This window comes from Pieris napi, chromosome 20 (assembly GCF_905475465.1).
Source record: "Pieris napi chromosome 20, ilPieNapi1.2, whole genome shotgun sequence".
Taxonomy (NCBI): domain Eukaryota; kingdom Metazoa; phylum Arthropoda; class Insecta; order Lepidoptera; family Pieridae; genus Pieris; species Pieris napi.
In genome coordinates, this window is record NC_062253.1 from 10464072 (window position 1) to 10477160 (window position 13089).

The 13089-nt window shown below is 33.2% G+C and overlaps 3 protein-coding genes across 10 annotated transcripts in view; 2 read left to right on the forward strand and 1 right to left on the reverse strand.

Annotated features, from left to right (window-relative positions):
• Nucleotides 1–7214, forward strand: part of LOC125059993 — a 66483-nt gene extending 59269 nt beyond the window's left edge. For 5 of the 7 annotated variants that reach the window (XM_047664720.1, XM_047664724.1, XM_047664726.1 and 2 more), the window contains 9 exons: nucleotides 389–544; nucleotides 1254–1371; nucleotides 1972–2598; nucleotides 2805–2925; nucleotides 3209–3249; nucleotides 3414–3735; nucleotides 3811–4126; nucleotides 5029–5643; nucleotides 6149–7214. In XM_047664720.1, the coding sequence (XP_047520676.1) occupies nucleotides 389–544; nucleotides 1254–1371; nucleotides 1972–2598; nucleotides 2805–2925; nucleotides 3209–3249; nucleotides 3414–3735; nucleotides 3811–4126; nucleotides 5029–5643; nucleotides 6149–6457 (2625 nt within the window). In that variant the 3' untranslated portion in view covers nucleotides 6458–7214. The remainder of the gene's footprint in view (nucleotides 1–388; nucleotides 545–1253; nucleotides 1372–1971; nucleotides 2599–2804; nucleotides 2926–3208; nucleotides 3250–3413; nucleotides 3736–3810; nucleotides 4127–5028; nucleotides 5644–6148) is intronic. The other 2 variants (XM_047664723.1, XM_047664722.1) reach the window with 2 other exon arrangements.
• A 1295-nt stretch (nucleotides 7215–8509) lies between these two features.
• On the forward strand, nucleotides 8510–10387 carry LOC125059869 (nucleoporin Nup43). Its single transcript, XM_047664509.1, has 3 exons — nucleotides 8510–8985; nucleotides 9344–9515; nucleotides 9831–10387. Exons 1-3 carry the CDS (start codon nucleotides 8633–8635, stop codon nucleotides 10329–10331), a joined length of 1026 nt encoding a protein of 341 aa, XP_047520465.1. The 5' UTR covers nucleotides 8510–8632; the 3' UTR covers nucleotides 10332–10387.
• A 435-nt stretch (nucleotides 10388–10822) lies between these two features.
• Nucleotides 10823–13089, reverse strand: part of LOC125059655 (rho GTPase-activating protein conundrum) — a 69513-nt gene continuing 67246 nt past the window's right edge. For both annotated transcript variants that reach the window (XM_047664171.1, XM_047664172.1), the window contains 3 exons: nucleotides 12906–13083; nucleotides 12070–12253; nucleotides 10823–11671 (listed from right to left, as the gene is read on the reverse strand). In XM_047664171.1, the coding sequence (XP_047520127.1) occupies nucleotides 11497–11671; nucleotides 12070–12253; nucleotides 12906–13083 (537 nt within the window). In that variant the 3' untranslated portion in view covers nucleotides 10823–11496. The remainder of the gene's footprint in view (nucleotides 11672–12069; nucleotides 12254–12905; nucleotides 13084–13089) is intronic.

Sequence of the window (13089 nt, forward strand, 5' to 3'; positions counted from 1 at the left end):
TCTTTTTACTCAAATTTCTACAAATCTCTAGCATTTTACATTGATTTTAATATATTGACTATAGAAGAAATATATACATACTATATTTCGGTAGGAATGGTAGGTATAAATTATTAATTATTTTAAAAGTTTTCCAGAAAAAACCATAAATTTCTTGTGTCATTCACCCTTATGTAGCATATTTTTTTTTGAATAAAAATATGATTGACAGGCTAAAGCTTAAGTAAGTTAGTTAGTTAGTTAAAGTTTAAGTTAGTTTTTTTTTCGTTTTGATTTGTTCAGGCGTACCTGGTGCTCAAATGTAGACCCAGTTTTCCCTGACCACCTATAAACCAACTTAGTGAGAATTCAGTGTTATACACAGATAATTATTAATATACAATTACAGGTCATAGAACGCTACCAAACGGAGAGCGGATCCGGCGGTCGCAGCAGCGGGATCCACTCAGCCAGTGCCAGTCCATCGCCTTCCGAAAGATCATCTCCGCGGTCATTGGAACTCAACTCACGTAACACAAGGGAAATTTCACCATCTGTCAGTGCTGTAAGTTTACTTGTCAAACAACATATTTACCGTTTTCCTCTATATGAGTAACCGGAAGATTACAAATTTATTATATGGTCGCTACCAGTAACTGTATGGAATTAAAAGTAAAGTTTCCTTACTTTCGTATTTAGGATGATAATATAGTTCCTATATAAGACTCCAAGGATTGTTTATAATAAATAATTGCAGGTGAGAGGTTATGTGAGAGGGTTTCACTTCAAACGTATCACAAATCAAGTAGAGACTTTTGTAAAAATAATTGTACGTTTCTAGTGAAACCTAAACAATCTCTTGGCATTATTTTTCTAACTGTATCTGTTGCGGGTTAGCGTTTAAAAACAAGTGACTGTTGAATGACGTTCATCACTGCAAATTATGTTAATTATGTTGATTTGCAGATCGACACAGCAAATCAACATAAATTGTTTAAACCTATTTATAAATTATTTATTTCATAGTAGCATTAGACAGTGTTATTTATTATGTATTATATACCTAATTTATTGTATTTTGTCAAATGATTCGTCAATAAATAAAAGTTATCATGGCCATGCACGAAATCAAAACAAAAAAAATATTCTAAATATAAACAATTATTTTAAATTCGTTGAATGAAATACTTTAAACGAGGAAGGTAATAAGTACATACTTAATGATTACAATATATATAGTTTATTAACCATAATTGTAAACGGTTTAATTTCAGATTCGTGGTGACGACGATGTCTCAGATTGGGAAGAAGGTGAAGCCACCGATGATGCCGTGGAGCTGCCACGACGCGTACCTTTCCCCGAATTTGGTGGAGATATTGTCCACCAAACAGGTAATACTTACGATAATACTTTAGATTTAACTATGTTTTTAGCTCTGCACGAGGTATACATATTTAATTGACAAAAGAATGCACAAGGTACCATCATATCATATTAAGGCGTTCTTCAGAACTTACTTAGAACCCTTAGCTTATTTATAATCTACTATATAAAAATAAGTCGGGTTTTCCTTCCTGACGCTATAACTACAGAACGCACGAACCGATTTCCACGGTTTTGCATTCGATGGAAAGGTCTCGGGCTCCGTGATGTTTATAGTAAAGAAAATTCTGGAAAAATTTCAACAGAAAAGCGGGATCACCAAACGAAATGTTACATAAAACGAAGCCATCTGGTGGCGAAACGGAGTTCGCCGAGTTTGCTAGTAGCTTATAATAATATAAGGTTTCAACTCTCATTTTTTGAGATCCAGTAAAAACTTAAAATAAAACCTAAAAGAGAAACCCCAAGAAGTAATTTAACTCGTAGGGACGCTTAAAAAATATGAAAAAGATAAGCTTTTGTGAATGTGCTTTTAGTTATGTCAATTTCATAACGTTTCTGTTGTGGTATTGTGAACTGTAATATTAAATAATATTTCTTAATTTCAGAAAACATTGACCGAGACTTCGACGAAGTTTCTGGAAGTGACATCCAAGCAATCGACGGTTCGTGGGAGGAGAACTGGCTTTTCCAAAAGAAGAAAATCAAAAATATTCAATCAGTTCCGGTTCCTATGCTAGTCCCAAACTCTAACACAGAGTACAGAGTTTTAATTGGCGACCGGGATGCCGACGATACAACAGATCTTTCTGATAATGCGAGTGATACTGAAGAGAATGAAACATATCAGAGTGATATAAAAAAAGTTCTAGAATCAAAACACGTTATCGGTGGTAAACCTAAAGTAGACGAAGAGTTAGACTTTGAACCAGACAGTCTTATGTCTGTTAATGGATCCGAGGAATTCGAGAAAATTTATAATGAATATTCTAAAAGCGAAGACACAGTCGATGCAGTAGAAGTAAAAAATGTAGGGATACAAGAAATAGATCGTCATGAAGACTCAATACTCGTAATCGGCGTAGATAGCGGTCCATTACCAAAAACTGAATTCAATTTAAAAGAAGAAATCCACAGAACCGCTATAAATGGTCACGATGTGTTTGAAGATTTAAGAAATACAAAAGAAATGTCCATTGACAGTCTCGAAATGGATGGAGTTCCTAAAGAAAAAGGTATTATCATTTTGTATAATATGTGCTGGAATTAAAGAGGGGATTTCCATGGACTATGTGATAGATATATTTCTATTTCAGTCATAGAAATCAACGGAATAGAGGCATAACTTTGTCTGGATATGTCTTTTAATGTTATTTATAATCTATGGGCATTTAAAGGGTAGTTAGAAATTTTACTTAAATAACATTTTACTTCATTTTAGAGTCGACAAATACGCTGAGCAATCACGAACGTGAAGGTGAATATGAAGAGACAGTAACGATCCCAGTACAACGGTATGCTGATAGTTTACGGAGGAAACATTTTGAAGATGAACCTCAAACGTAAGTCAAGACCAAATTTAACGACTTTCTTACTAATTTTTTTCGAGATGCATTAGCTTTTTTAAGCTATTTATAGTATTCCTTTATTAACTAAAAAAATGTAGATTCAAACCATACTTTTGAGTAGGTTATAATAATTGACATGTAATAGAATTACGTGCACACAGTGCGTATGAAAAATTTTCTTCATCAGTCATCCTACAAAATACCACTTCAAACATAATATGATGATACAACATTTCCAACAGTTTACAAAGATATTCAAACATAATTTTGATTTCAGTAAACCAGCATCAAACGAAACCGAAGATGAACTTATGCCAGGTAAGGATATTTTATGTAATGCATTACAAAATAAATTATAACACTATTAATGCCATATCTTTCCTATTAGATTGTCCTAAAGATTTCAAGGATTTAGGTATGATACGTGATATTGATACAAATATTACTCTAATAGTATTTAATAATAAGTAATATCATTTTAGGAACCATAGCTTACAGAGAGCGGAAAAAGTGGTTGAATTATGTCGAAATGCCAAACAATCCTTATTCACCAGAAGCTATCCAGAAGAGATTGTTAGCGAAAAGTACATCCTCCCTCTTCGATAGTTTGACATCTAAAAATAATTTAGACGATAAGTTCGCTTCAGACGAGGAAGTAACCAAATCAACGGACAGTGAAGATAAATATAAAAAAATTAATTCTAGCCAAAGTACAGAATGTTTGAAAGTTAACGATCGATCACAGAGTCCATCGCCTAAAATGTTAAAAGATGTTTTAGCAGAAGAAGTTCCACAATACAAACGGTAAAGACTATTTAAATAAAGATCATTTTATAATTATTTTTTCTTTATTTTAATTAATATATCTGTTTTACACAGTTACGGCAGAGATTATTATATTAAAGAAGCAAAACTTTCGTCGGGAGGACGAGAGAAGACGTTTAGCGATACAAGTTCAATATCGAGTTCGATCAACAAATCGAGCAGCTTAGACAATTTCGATACTGATTTCGCCTCCCCTGTAAGTGCCAGCAGCTCACTGAGCGATCTGGAAGCCTGCGCCCTTCATCAGAACATCGTCCGCGCCGTATTCAGCCCTAGAAACGCTAGCCCCAATTTTGCCATAAACCCCATTTTCGAAAATCCCATAGATTCCGATGACATTGCGTATCGGCGCAACGTCAGCCGTGCCAATGTAAGAGACCACAATAAATATGGAGGTGACGGTTATGTGGAAAACGAGGATATAGTTAGACTAAAAATACCAAAAATGCCAGAAATAACCGAGGACCTTTTTGAGACGTATCATAATGTTAGGCGCAGTAATACGCTGCGCAGTGGAGTTGCGTACGCGCGGGCAAAGCGACGGCCCGCCCTCAATTACGCATTCGGTGGGAGTCTCAGGTTAAACAAAGGCTTTCACGCCGACATATGGTGAATCACCATAACATTCCGATTTAAACACCTCCTTTAACTAAGTAGTTAGATCAGTCTCTTATTTAAAAACATAACTATGTACAATACATGCATAGACTTAGGGATTAAATTCTCTTTAATCACAAGCCATATGATACATTCATCACATATTTCTGGATATATCTTCGTTTTAACACAAACAAAATGCCTGTTGAGTGTTAAAAGTTAGCATGGTGATTTCAGCTGACTAACAGCACTCCGCACTTTATTAATAAACTAGTACTGCACTTAATAGTTGTGCCCTTCTGATTAAGTTTCAGTATGCCAACAGTAATCCACCAAGAACTTAGTGGTGAGTGTTGTGAGTTTACGGTGAATGATTTGACTAACAACGCTTACTGCGAACTAACGATTCTAATAAAACTGTTTCTTTTAACATTGCACACAACTCTCATTCTAATGCATTCACAGCATCTGCTTCCCACTAATAACACTTAAACGCTTTAGCAATTACTAATTACATAATTACTATACCTAAATGTAAAATGTTAATTTACATAAATCAAAACCTTTTTCGTCTGTAGAAAAAACGGGGCTTAGTTTCATTTTCATCTTCATATTATCATGAAATATATTTATTTTAAACATAAAATAACAAATTAATATCATGCCTAATTTCAGGAATTGCTAATACAGCAATTTAATTCTATTGCCGCTAATCAAGACTATACAAAATTCAATGGTAAAGAGTCGAACAATATATCAGTAACGACAGTCCCAATAGAGGGTAAAAATGAAATATTAATAGAATACGAAGATACGAATGAGGTATTTGTTGCTAAACCGGTTATGGTAGAGGATCAGACGGATAGACAATTCGAAGACATACTTGACTCTGTTAACACAAGAACGCAGTCAACCGAACCAGAAAAATCACCTACACGAAGTATAGAAAATTCTTATAGCTCCAGCAGCATTGAAGATTCAATCAAAATATATAATATTCAAACTGGCGAGATAGTAAAATGCAAACCAGAAGATAAGGTATCGCGATACGAGTGTGACGAAAACGACAATATACACTCAGTTGATAACAAGATCTCCGGCGAAATTATCGATAGGCTCAGTCAAAACGTTCAACTCCGCGACGACGCCGGCGTCGAACCAGATCTGAAACAGTCGGAAAGTAAACTCGAAAAAATCAGTGAAATAGACGAAATATTACCGCAATTACCTAAAGTGAAGGAACTCGCGAAAAAGTTTGTCAGTATGGACAATCTTAACGAACCAACGAAGGTGAGTTTTATGTGATTCATAATTTTTTTAATTCATTTAAAAATATATTAAATTTCAATACACCATGACGCGTACTTAATTAGTTAACACCTGTGTTTACTTTGTGATAAATTCTTTAATACCATTAATTTATATAGTAAATAAACAATTATTGTTAGACATTTTTATACCTTTTATCACATTAAGAGGGTAGACACAATAATCTGGCATAATAACGTTATCTTAAGCGTAGACTGTATTTTTCTGAATAGATGTTGTACCTTAATTATAAGTAAGAAAGATAAAAAAAATCAAGTATGTCATACCAATCGGTCTGAGCAAAAATTAATCTAAACCTATCGTAAGGGATTTATAGTTATTAATAGAACGGTATTTTTTTTAATATTCTATTTCAACATAAAAATACAAAATATCCCATTGAAATACCAGTTTTAGATTAATCTACATGCGTCATACACAATTATAGATTGTTTACAAATTGTGAATAAAAATTATAATTTTACAGCCACCACACCAACTATGGCGACAAAGGAGTAAAGAAAACCTTCTTGATACAAAAGATAAATCGAAACAGTTATACATGCACAGTCTTACAGCTAGAAGCATTTCTAAACAATTTCGCGAAGAACTAAAACTATCAAAGCCTACAAGCATAAAGGTTCCCGGAGGAGCCAACGAAATCCCAGAAGGTGCAGACGAGGTTGTTAAGGAGCATAGTCCAGAAAGACCGCCCAGTCCAGTCCCCACGCCTGGCACTATTAAGACAAAATTAGCCTTTTTTGAAAGTTTAAAATCTAAGTTTAGCAGCAAATAGCGGCAAAATGATTGATAAAATGTCTTAAATGTTTATTAACTTATTAACAGAATTTTGACAATTAATTTTGTAAATGGGTTTCATAGGTAAATAACTACTACATGTTTAGATCATCATAAACTTGTTTTGTAGTTATGTCACAGTACGAAGTCGATTTTGAATAGAGACAGAGCTAACAACAAAAAATAGAAATTAATAAGTAATATAACTAATACATAAAACAGTAATTTATTTGGAGAATATTTAATTCATAACCTTGTTTTTGACATAAAACAATTGAATGTAAATGACAAATGTGTAACTTATTTAATATTCAGCTGAAAACATAATTGCAATAAGTATATTATTAAAGGTGCTTTTAGTTTAGGCATATATTTTCAGGGGTTCATATATTTTATAACTTATGTATGGTGTAAATAAATAGAATAGTGCCATTTTATAATCATTGTTTAGTGTATGCCAAAGTTGTAAATAGGAACATTCCAATAAAATTAGTGGTTGTGTCTATTGCAGTAATTTTTATATATACTTCCAGTCAAAGTATTGCTAGATTAAAAAAATAATAAACAAAAGGTGCTATATAAAGACATCTATTTAAGCAATAATTTATAACTAGCAATACTATGACAATATTGGTGTGTGCAATAATTATAAAAACCCCATAAAGTATGAAATGTGATAATGAACATATTGAAATAAGATAGATATTTTTCGAGGGGGTGTTGTTCAATGGGATGATAATAAACAAATAAAAATATATCGTCTTTTAATTCAACATATTCAGAGACCATTTTCATCATCATCGGACATCGAAGCGATAATGGACAAATCACCGAACAAAGATTTTGGCCTAATAAATAAAATAAAAAATGTAGAAGAAAGATCGGATATATACGTTCCAGAGAACTGGAACGAAGTAATTAAAACAGCTCGGAAAAATTACCACTAAGTTATACGACCAAGTGACTTTTTCTCTTCCAAATCTCTAGAAAAAATTTAACCAATAGAAGAATTTCAATTTTTAGTAAGACCAAGGTGGAGTGGTTAAAATTCCATAAACTCCATTCATTTTCGACTTAAGAAAATATTCTAGTTTTTTTCAGTTTCCTTTCAAGAAGTCGGTGAAAAAAAAGGAAGTCTAAAACCGTAATACAAAAGCTAGATGCATTGGAAAAACCGACGACCACCATTAATAGCCTAAATTGTTCTAACATATTTTGCGTTTTATTTGTAATCGCCTAGCGATTTCGATCAATGAAAAAACACTTGTCAATTTTCTGTAACTGAGTTGGTATTGATTGCGAGTATCACACTCGAGAGACTTTTGAGAGTGCTCAATTGTGCGAAGCGTTACTGTAGTTGGAACATTCAACGTTGAGCATTATGCCGCATAATACGCTCTAGTGCTGTAATTGGAAAACTACCAGTATTCTCACTCCTGCCGTATGTTCCTTAATATGTTCAGTATATTTTCATCTTTAGCTACAGTTAAGAGACATACCCCTCAAATATGTCTGGGACAGGGTACGAACCTCTTTCAGAACTAAAACCATTAACGCAAATAGTTTAGATAATATGTTACTGTTTATCTTATTTACTTAATCGACATTATGAAGCATATTAGTTTGATTTGTCTGTAGGTTATATAATATAACCTACATTATTACCTTCAATATAACTTATATACCAGGCCATAAACTCCAAAAAAAAAAAAAACTTATATTGAAGGTTTAGTGTTGGTGGGGGCATTAATAATATAAGTAGCTTTAATAGTTCATTTTTACGGTGGTTAAGTAATAATATCGCTTTTTTTTATTAATTTTACTAAATTAATTTCCTTTCGACGTTCTCTAAAACGTAAATTTTAATCTAAAATAATTCTAAACCTAACTTTTACTACTTTTTCTTACAATATTAAGCTTGCAACAGACCAGCCAACCAAACAGCAGATAACAATAATTGTTATCTATGATCTGACTCCTGACATCCGCTTGTACTCTAACCTATGCGAAGTTAGTCAAAACTCAAAACTCAAAAATCAACAATCAACAACCGGGACATAATTACAAAGTACAAACTACCGCATGAGTTTTATTAATAATAGTATTTGTTAATTCCGTACAAAAACGCTTACAATTTTTCAGTTCTTTCCCAATAGATTTTAAATAGGTAACAATGACTATCAACATTGAAGGAACATTTGTGTCACAAAAAATTAATAAAATTCGGTGGATTCCTGAAGAATATGTGGAAACTAAACACTTTTTTACTGGCAGTTGGGACGACGATGAAAACTCTGTAAAAGTTTGGACATTTGAGAGTGTCCATGAGGATGAAAATGTGGAAAATCCGCGTGAGTTGTCAGAATATAAAGTGGCGGGAGATGTGACGGAAATAAAGTTAATTGATAAAAACAAAATTGCTGTGTCTCTATCCAACGGGGAAGTAAGGTTGCTGGAGATCAGTGCTTATGAAAGAAACAGCCCACTGAGAGAAGTATACACTTGGAGCAAATTACATCATATCAAGTAAGTTTGTACCACCATGATTTGTGCTGAACCAGTATTATTGACTGAGATTAGGCAAAATACTGTTTAAATATTGAGTAGCATTATTTACTTGGATTTATAAGCTTCGTAGGACAACAAACAAATTAATGATTGTTTATCATCACCTATCCAAATATGTTAGTACTGTCACAAAAAAATATTTCAAACTAGAATACTAAGATAAAGATCTCCACAAGCAAGGCTTGAGCCTTCTATTTTAATTTACTCTTGTAGGATGTGTAACAGAAACTAAGTATTAGAATTTGTTCTATTTTATTTGCATATTGGTAATTGCATTATATATTGGTATCAATAATCATTCTGTTTGTGTTTCTAGTTCCGAAAGATGTTCTTGTACTGCCCTGGACACCTTTGAGGGTGATATAGTAACTGTAGGTGAAGATGAGAAAGTAAACATACTCAACGGCAGAAGGGGGGATGTAACTAGATCAATTTCAGATACTGACAGCTGTTCTATTCATTCTGTCTGTTTTCTTAAATTAAATGAGGTATGATATCTAAAATGTTATAGTATCAGTGGGAACAAATAGTTTGCTATCAAGGATTAGGAATATGCGATTAAGCAACACTGCCTTAATGTATTTACTTGGAAGTGTATATATATAATAATTACTATAGCTTTTCTGTATTTAATATAAAAAATATTATCATAAAACTACCATTATCTTACTTTTTCAAGTGGGCATAAGCTGTTTTTTTAGTATATTCTATATTTTACCAATACATATTTGGAACTCAAAAGCGTTTAACAATTTACAACATATGTATTTTTATTATTCATATTTATAAGTATTATATTTTAGGTCATAACAGGAAATCTAAGAGGACAAATGAAGATTTGGGATATCAAAAGAGATAGCAACAAACCTGTGGCGTCATTCCATTTTCCTGGCGAAGAAGTAGCAGCAACATGCATTGTCCAACATCCAACTCAACCGCATATAATTTTAGCTGGAAGTGAATGTGGCTCTTTGGCCGTGTGGGATTTACGTATGAACAAATTCCCTACTTCACAATTAAGTGCACATTCATCTGGTGTTACTGAAATGCAATTTCATCCAGAAAACCCAAACAAATTAATAACATGCTCGTTGTCTGGTGATGTATGGGACTGGAATATGGAGTCATTGACAAAGAAATCTGGTGATAGCTATGTACCCCTAGATGATAAAGCTACAATGAATGTGTCGTCGTTAATCCCCACTTTACATAAGGCAGTTAATACAATCCACTGTAACAAAGAAAGAGTATTGTGTGCTGCTGATAATGAAGCCATATATTTGATTAAAAATGTCAAATATTAGTACCTCTTGTTAAATGAGTTTGTTTTAAGAGAACATAAATTAAAAATGTGATGAAATATTTGCCTTTTTTTGCAGTAAAGCTGATTTTGAGGCACAAGATAGACCAGTGTTTTCCAATCTTTTAAAAGCCATGGCTCACCTTAGCCTTTCTAAAATTGTTATGCCCCACCCTATGATGACATGATTTTTAATATAAAAACATTGAATTGTTCACTTAAGAAACTTAAATTATAGGTTTTTGGAAGAAATTACTAGGTAGTTCAAATTCGAAATAATTTTGATGAATTAATCAAACTGCCCCCCGAAGTAATCAAACTGCCCCAACAGTGGGTTGTGGGAAACACTGAGCTAGTCTCTCAATAGTTAGCAATACAAACATGTCAATTCATTCATAGATGTGAATCTTAGTAGATGTACTAAAAGCATAAAAAGAAAATACCCTACCAGCCCACAGAATTTAAGACACAAACAGGATATAAAAAATAACTCAATTTGAAATGATAATATATTTTTATAATTGGAAGTAAATATGCTTACATATAATATACATAACAAGTCAGTCTTTGCTTGCCTAGACAATTGTTAATTTGCATTATTTTCCCAGTTACTCAAACTTTTGTATTTAATTACATTGTAAATAACATTGGTACCAAATAACAACACCTTTTCCAAATGGTAACCGATCACTCAAATGGCACCACATACCTTGGCTTAACTAGTTTATTAGTGGAGGTATATAATCATTTTCCAAGTAAAGAAAAATTATAGTAATCAATCAGAATAGTTTGTTAGTATTAACAAATAAGATAAAACGGAAAGGATTAAGAATATGTGATTGGAAGTTACCTAGTCATGCCTAATACAATCCCTTACACGGAAATGGCTTAGCCTCAACTGGAATATTTATACTAAATTATAATATAAGTTATTTGGCTTCATATACCACTATACCTTAACATATGGAGTATACAATAAACAATATCACTCAATATCGTATCTTAAAGTTAGATTCGAATAGTCTACGTCATAGTCATTCAAATCGAATCAGGTATACTTAAACTATCAACATATTTAAGTATCTTTTGATCTAACATGCAAATAAGCACAGCACAATTCAAGCACCTTACGGTCTATTCAACTAGTCACAAATTTAATTAAATTAAAATCAAGTGTGATTATTTCGTCTGTGTTGGTGCGGTTTCCTCTGAGAGGCGGCGAGAAGTGAGGCAGGAACCATCCATAGTTGGTCGTTCCATCGCATTAACGCTTCTGTGACATGACAGCTGTTTGCCGCTGTTGCTAATTGTGTTTCCAGACTGTCTGTTTGCTTCAGGAGAAGACTGGAAAATAAACATAATTAAGTTTTCTTCTTAAAATGCTATAATCTTGAATTTATTATTAGATAACTCTAAATATGCGATTACTAACATTTTATATTTGTATATTTTCTTTATAAACTAAGTTTCAACGAGTCTAACAATATAGATTTCAATTGCTAACAAATTTGATTTACAAATATATCTGAAAGTTGAATGCAAGCAAACACTCCTAGGTTTGATGTTCCCAAAAACAATTTTGAGAAATCAATACAGAAAGATCATCTTAAAACAGACTCCGAAATGTATCTGCTCTATGCAACAAGTTTTCTTAAATACTTGAAAACTTATTGTATAAACTTAGATTAGGTTTTATCAGATGCCAAGTTAGTTGGTGAATTAATAACATTAAAAAAATATACCTGGGTGGAAAGAGCGCCGGCGCAATAATCATGGCAACATTATGTTCGCTCATCTTGTTGGTATCACTCATCTCTACAATCTCTCGAACTAGTCGTAATATCTCCCGTAATGTTGCACGTTGTTCGGCCGGCAGAAGTAAAACTAGGAGATTTAGTGCACGGCCTTGGGTGCTGCCTGATAATGCTGTAATATTTAAAAAAGGAATAGTAATATTATATAAAAGGAATTGTAATATTATAAAAAAGGAATAGTAAATTTAAAGAGAAAAGAAAGTATTCGAAAAGTCGGATCATGTAATGTCATAGATTCATTCAACATATTTTTATTCAAAGGAATTATTACCGTTTAATAAGTTGGCCACAACTTAAATGTGCATGCGATATTTATGCAACAAAAAAAGTATAGCAAGGTATGGAATCGAGAAATCAAGGCAAGGATAGAATTTTCGAGATAATTTTTGTGTGTATCAATGTAAAATTACTAAAAATTAAGGTTAGAAGTTAAGGAAATTAACTTCCTTCATTATGAAGTTAATTATTTTAGTTTACCTGCCGGTGGCAAGGTCAAATTGTTCCAATGAATGAAAGTAATCCACTGTGCAATCGCTTTAAAAAAAGTGGCGCTATACTCTGGGTCTCTTTCTCGTAATTTCGTTGTTTTTTTTATAGAACAGGGACCTGATGTTAAGCCGCCCATGGACACATGCCAGGGGGCTCGTGAGTGTGTTGCCGGCCTTTTAAGAATTGGTACGCTCTTTTCTTGAAGGACCTTAAGTCGAATTGGTTCTGTTTCTTTATTAATCGTTTATAAAGTTTAATAGAATTTTGACACATACCATACGTGTGATAGAACAGCCTGGCCAATTCCTGTGTGAGCGGAGGCTGCGGAAGCGCGCGGAGTAATCTCTTGAAGACGGCTGCAAGATCGTGTCCAGTGGCTCGGGACAGGGCCGCCTCAACACCACCACGCTCGCTGTACCACTGCTGCTCTATCAGCTGACAGAGCGATTCGATCTGAAA

Coding starts and splice junctions, on each gene's coding strand:
- LOC125059869 (XM_047664509.1), top strand. CDS start 8,633: ATGACTATCAACATTGAAGGAACATTTGTGTCACAAAAAATTAATAAA. Junction 8,986..9,343: donor AGCAAATTACATCATATCAA/GTAAGTTTGTAC, acceptor TTGTGTTTCTAG/TTCCGAAAGATGTTCTTGTA. Junction 9,516..9,830: donor GTTTTCTTAAATTAAATGAG/GTATGATATCTA, acceptor ATTATATTTTAG/GTCATAACAGGAAATCTAAG.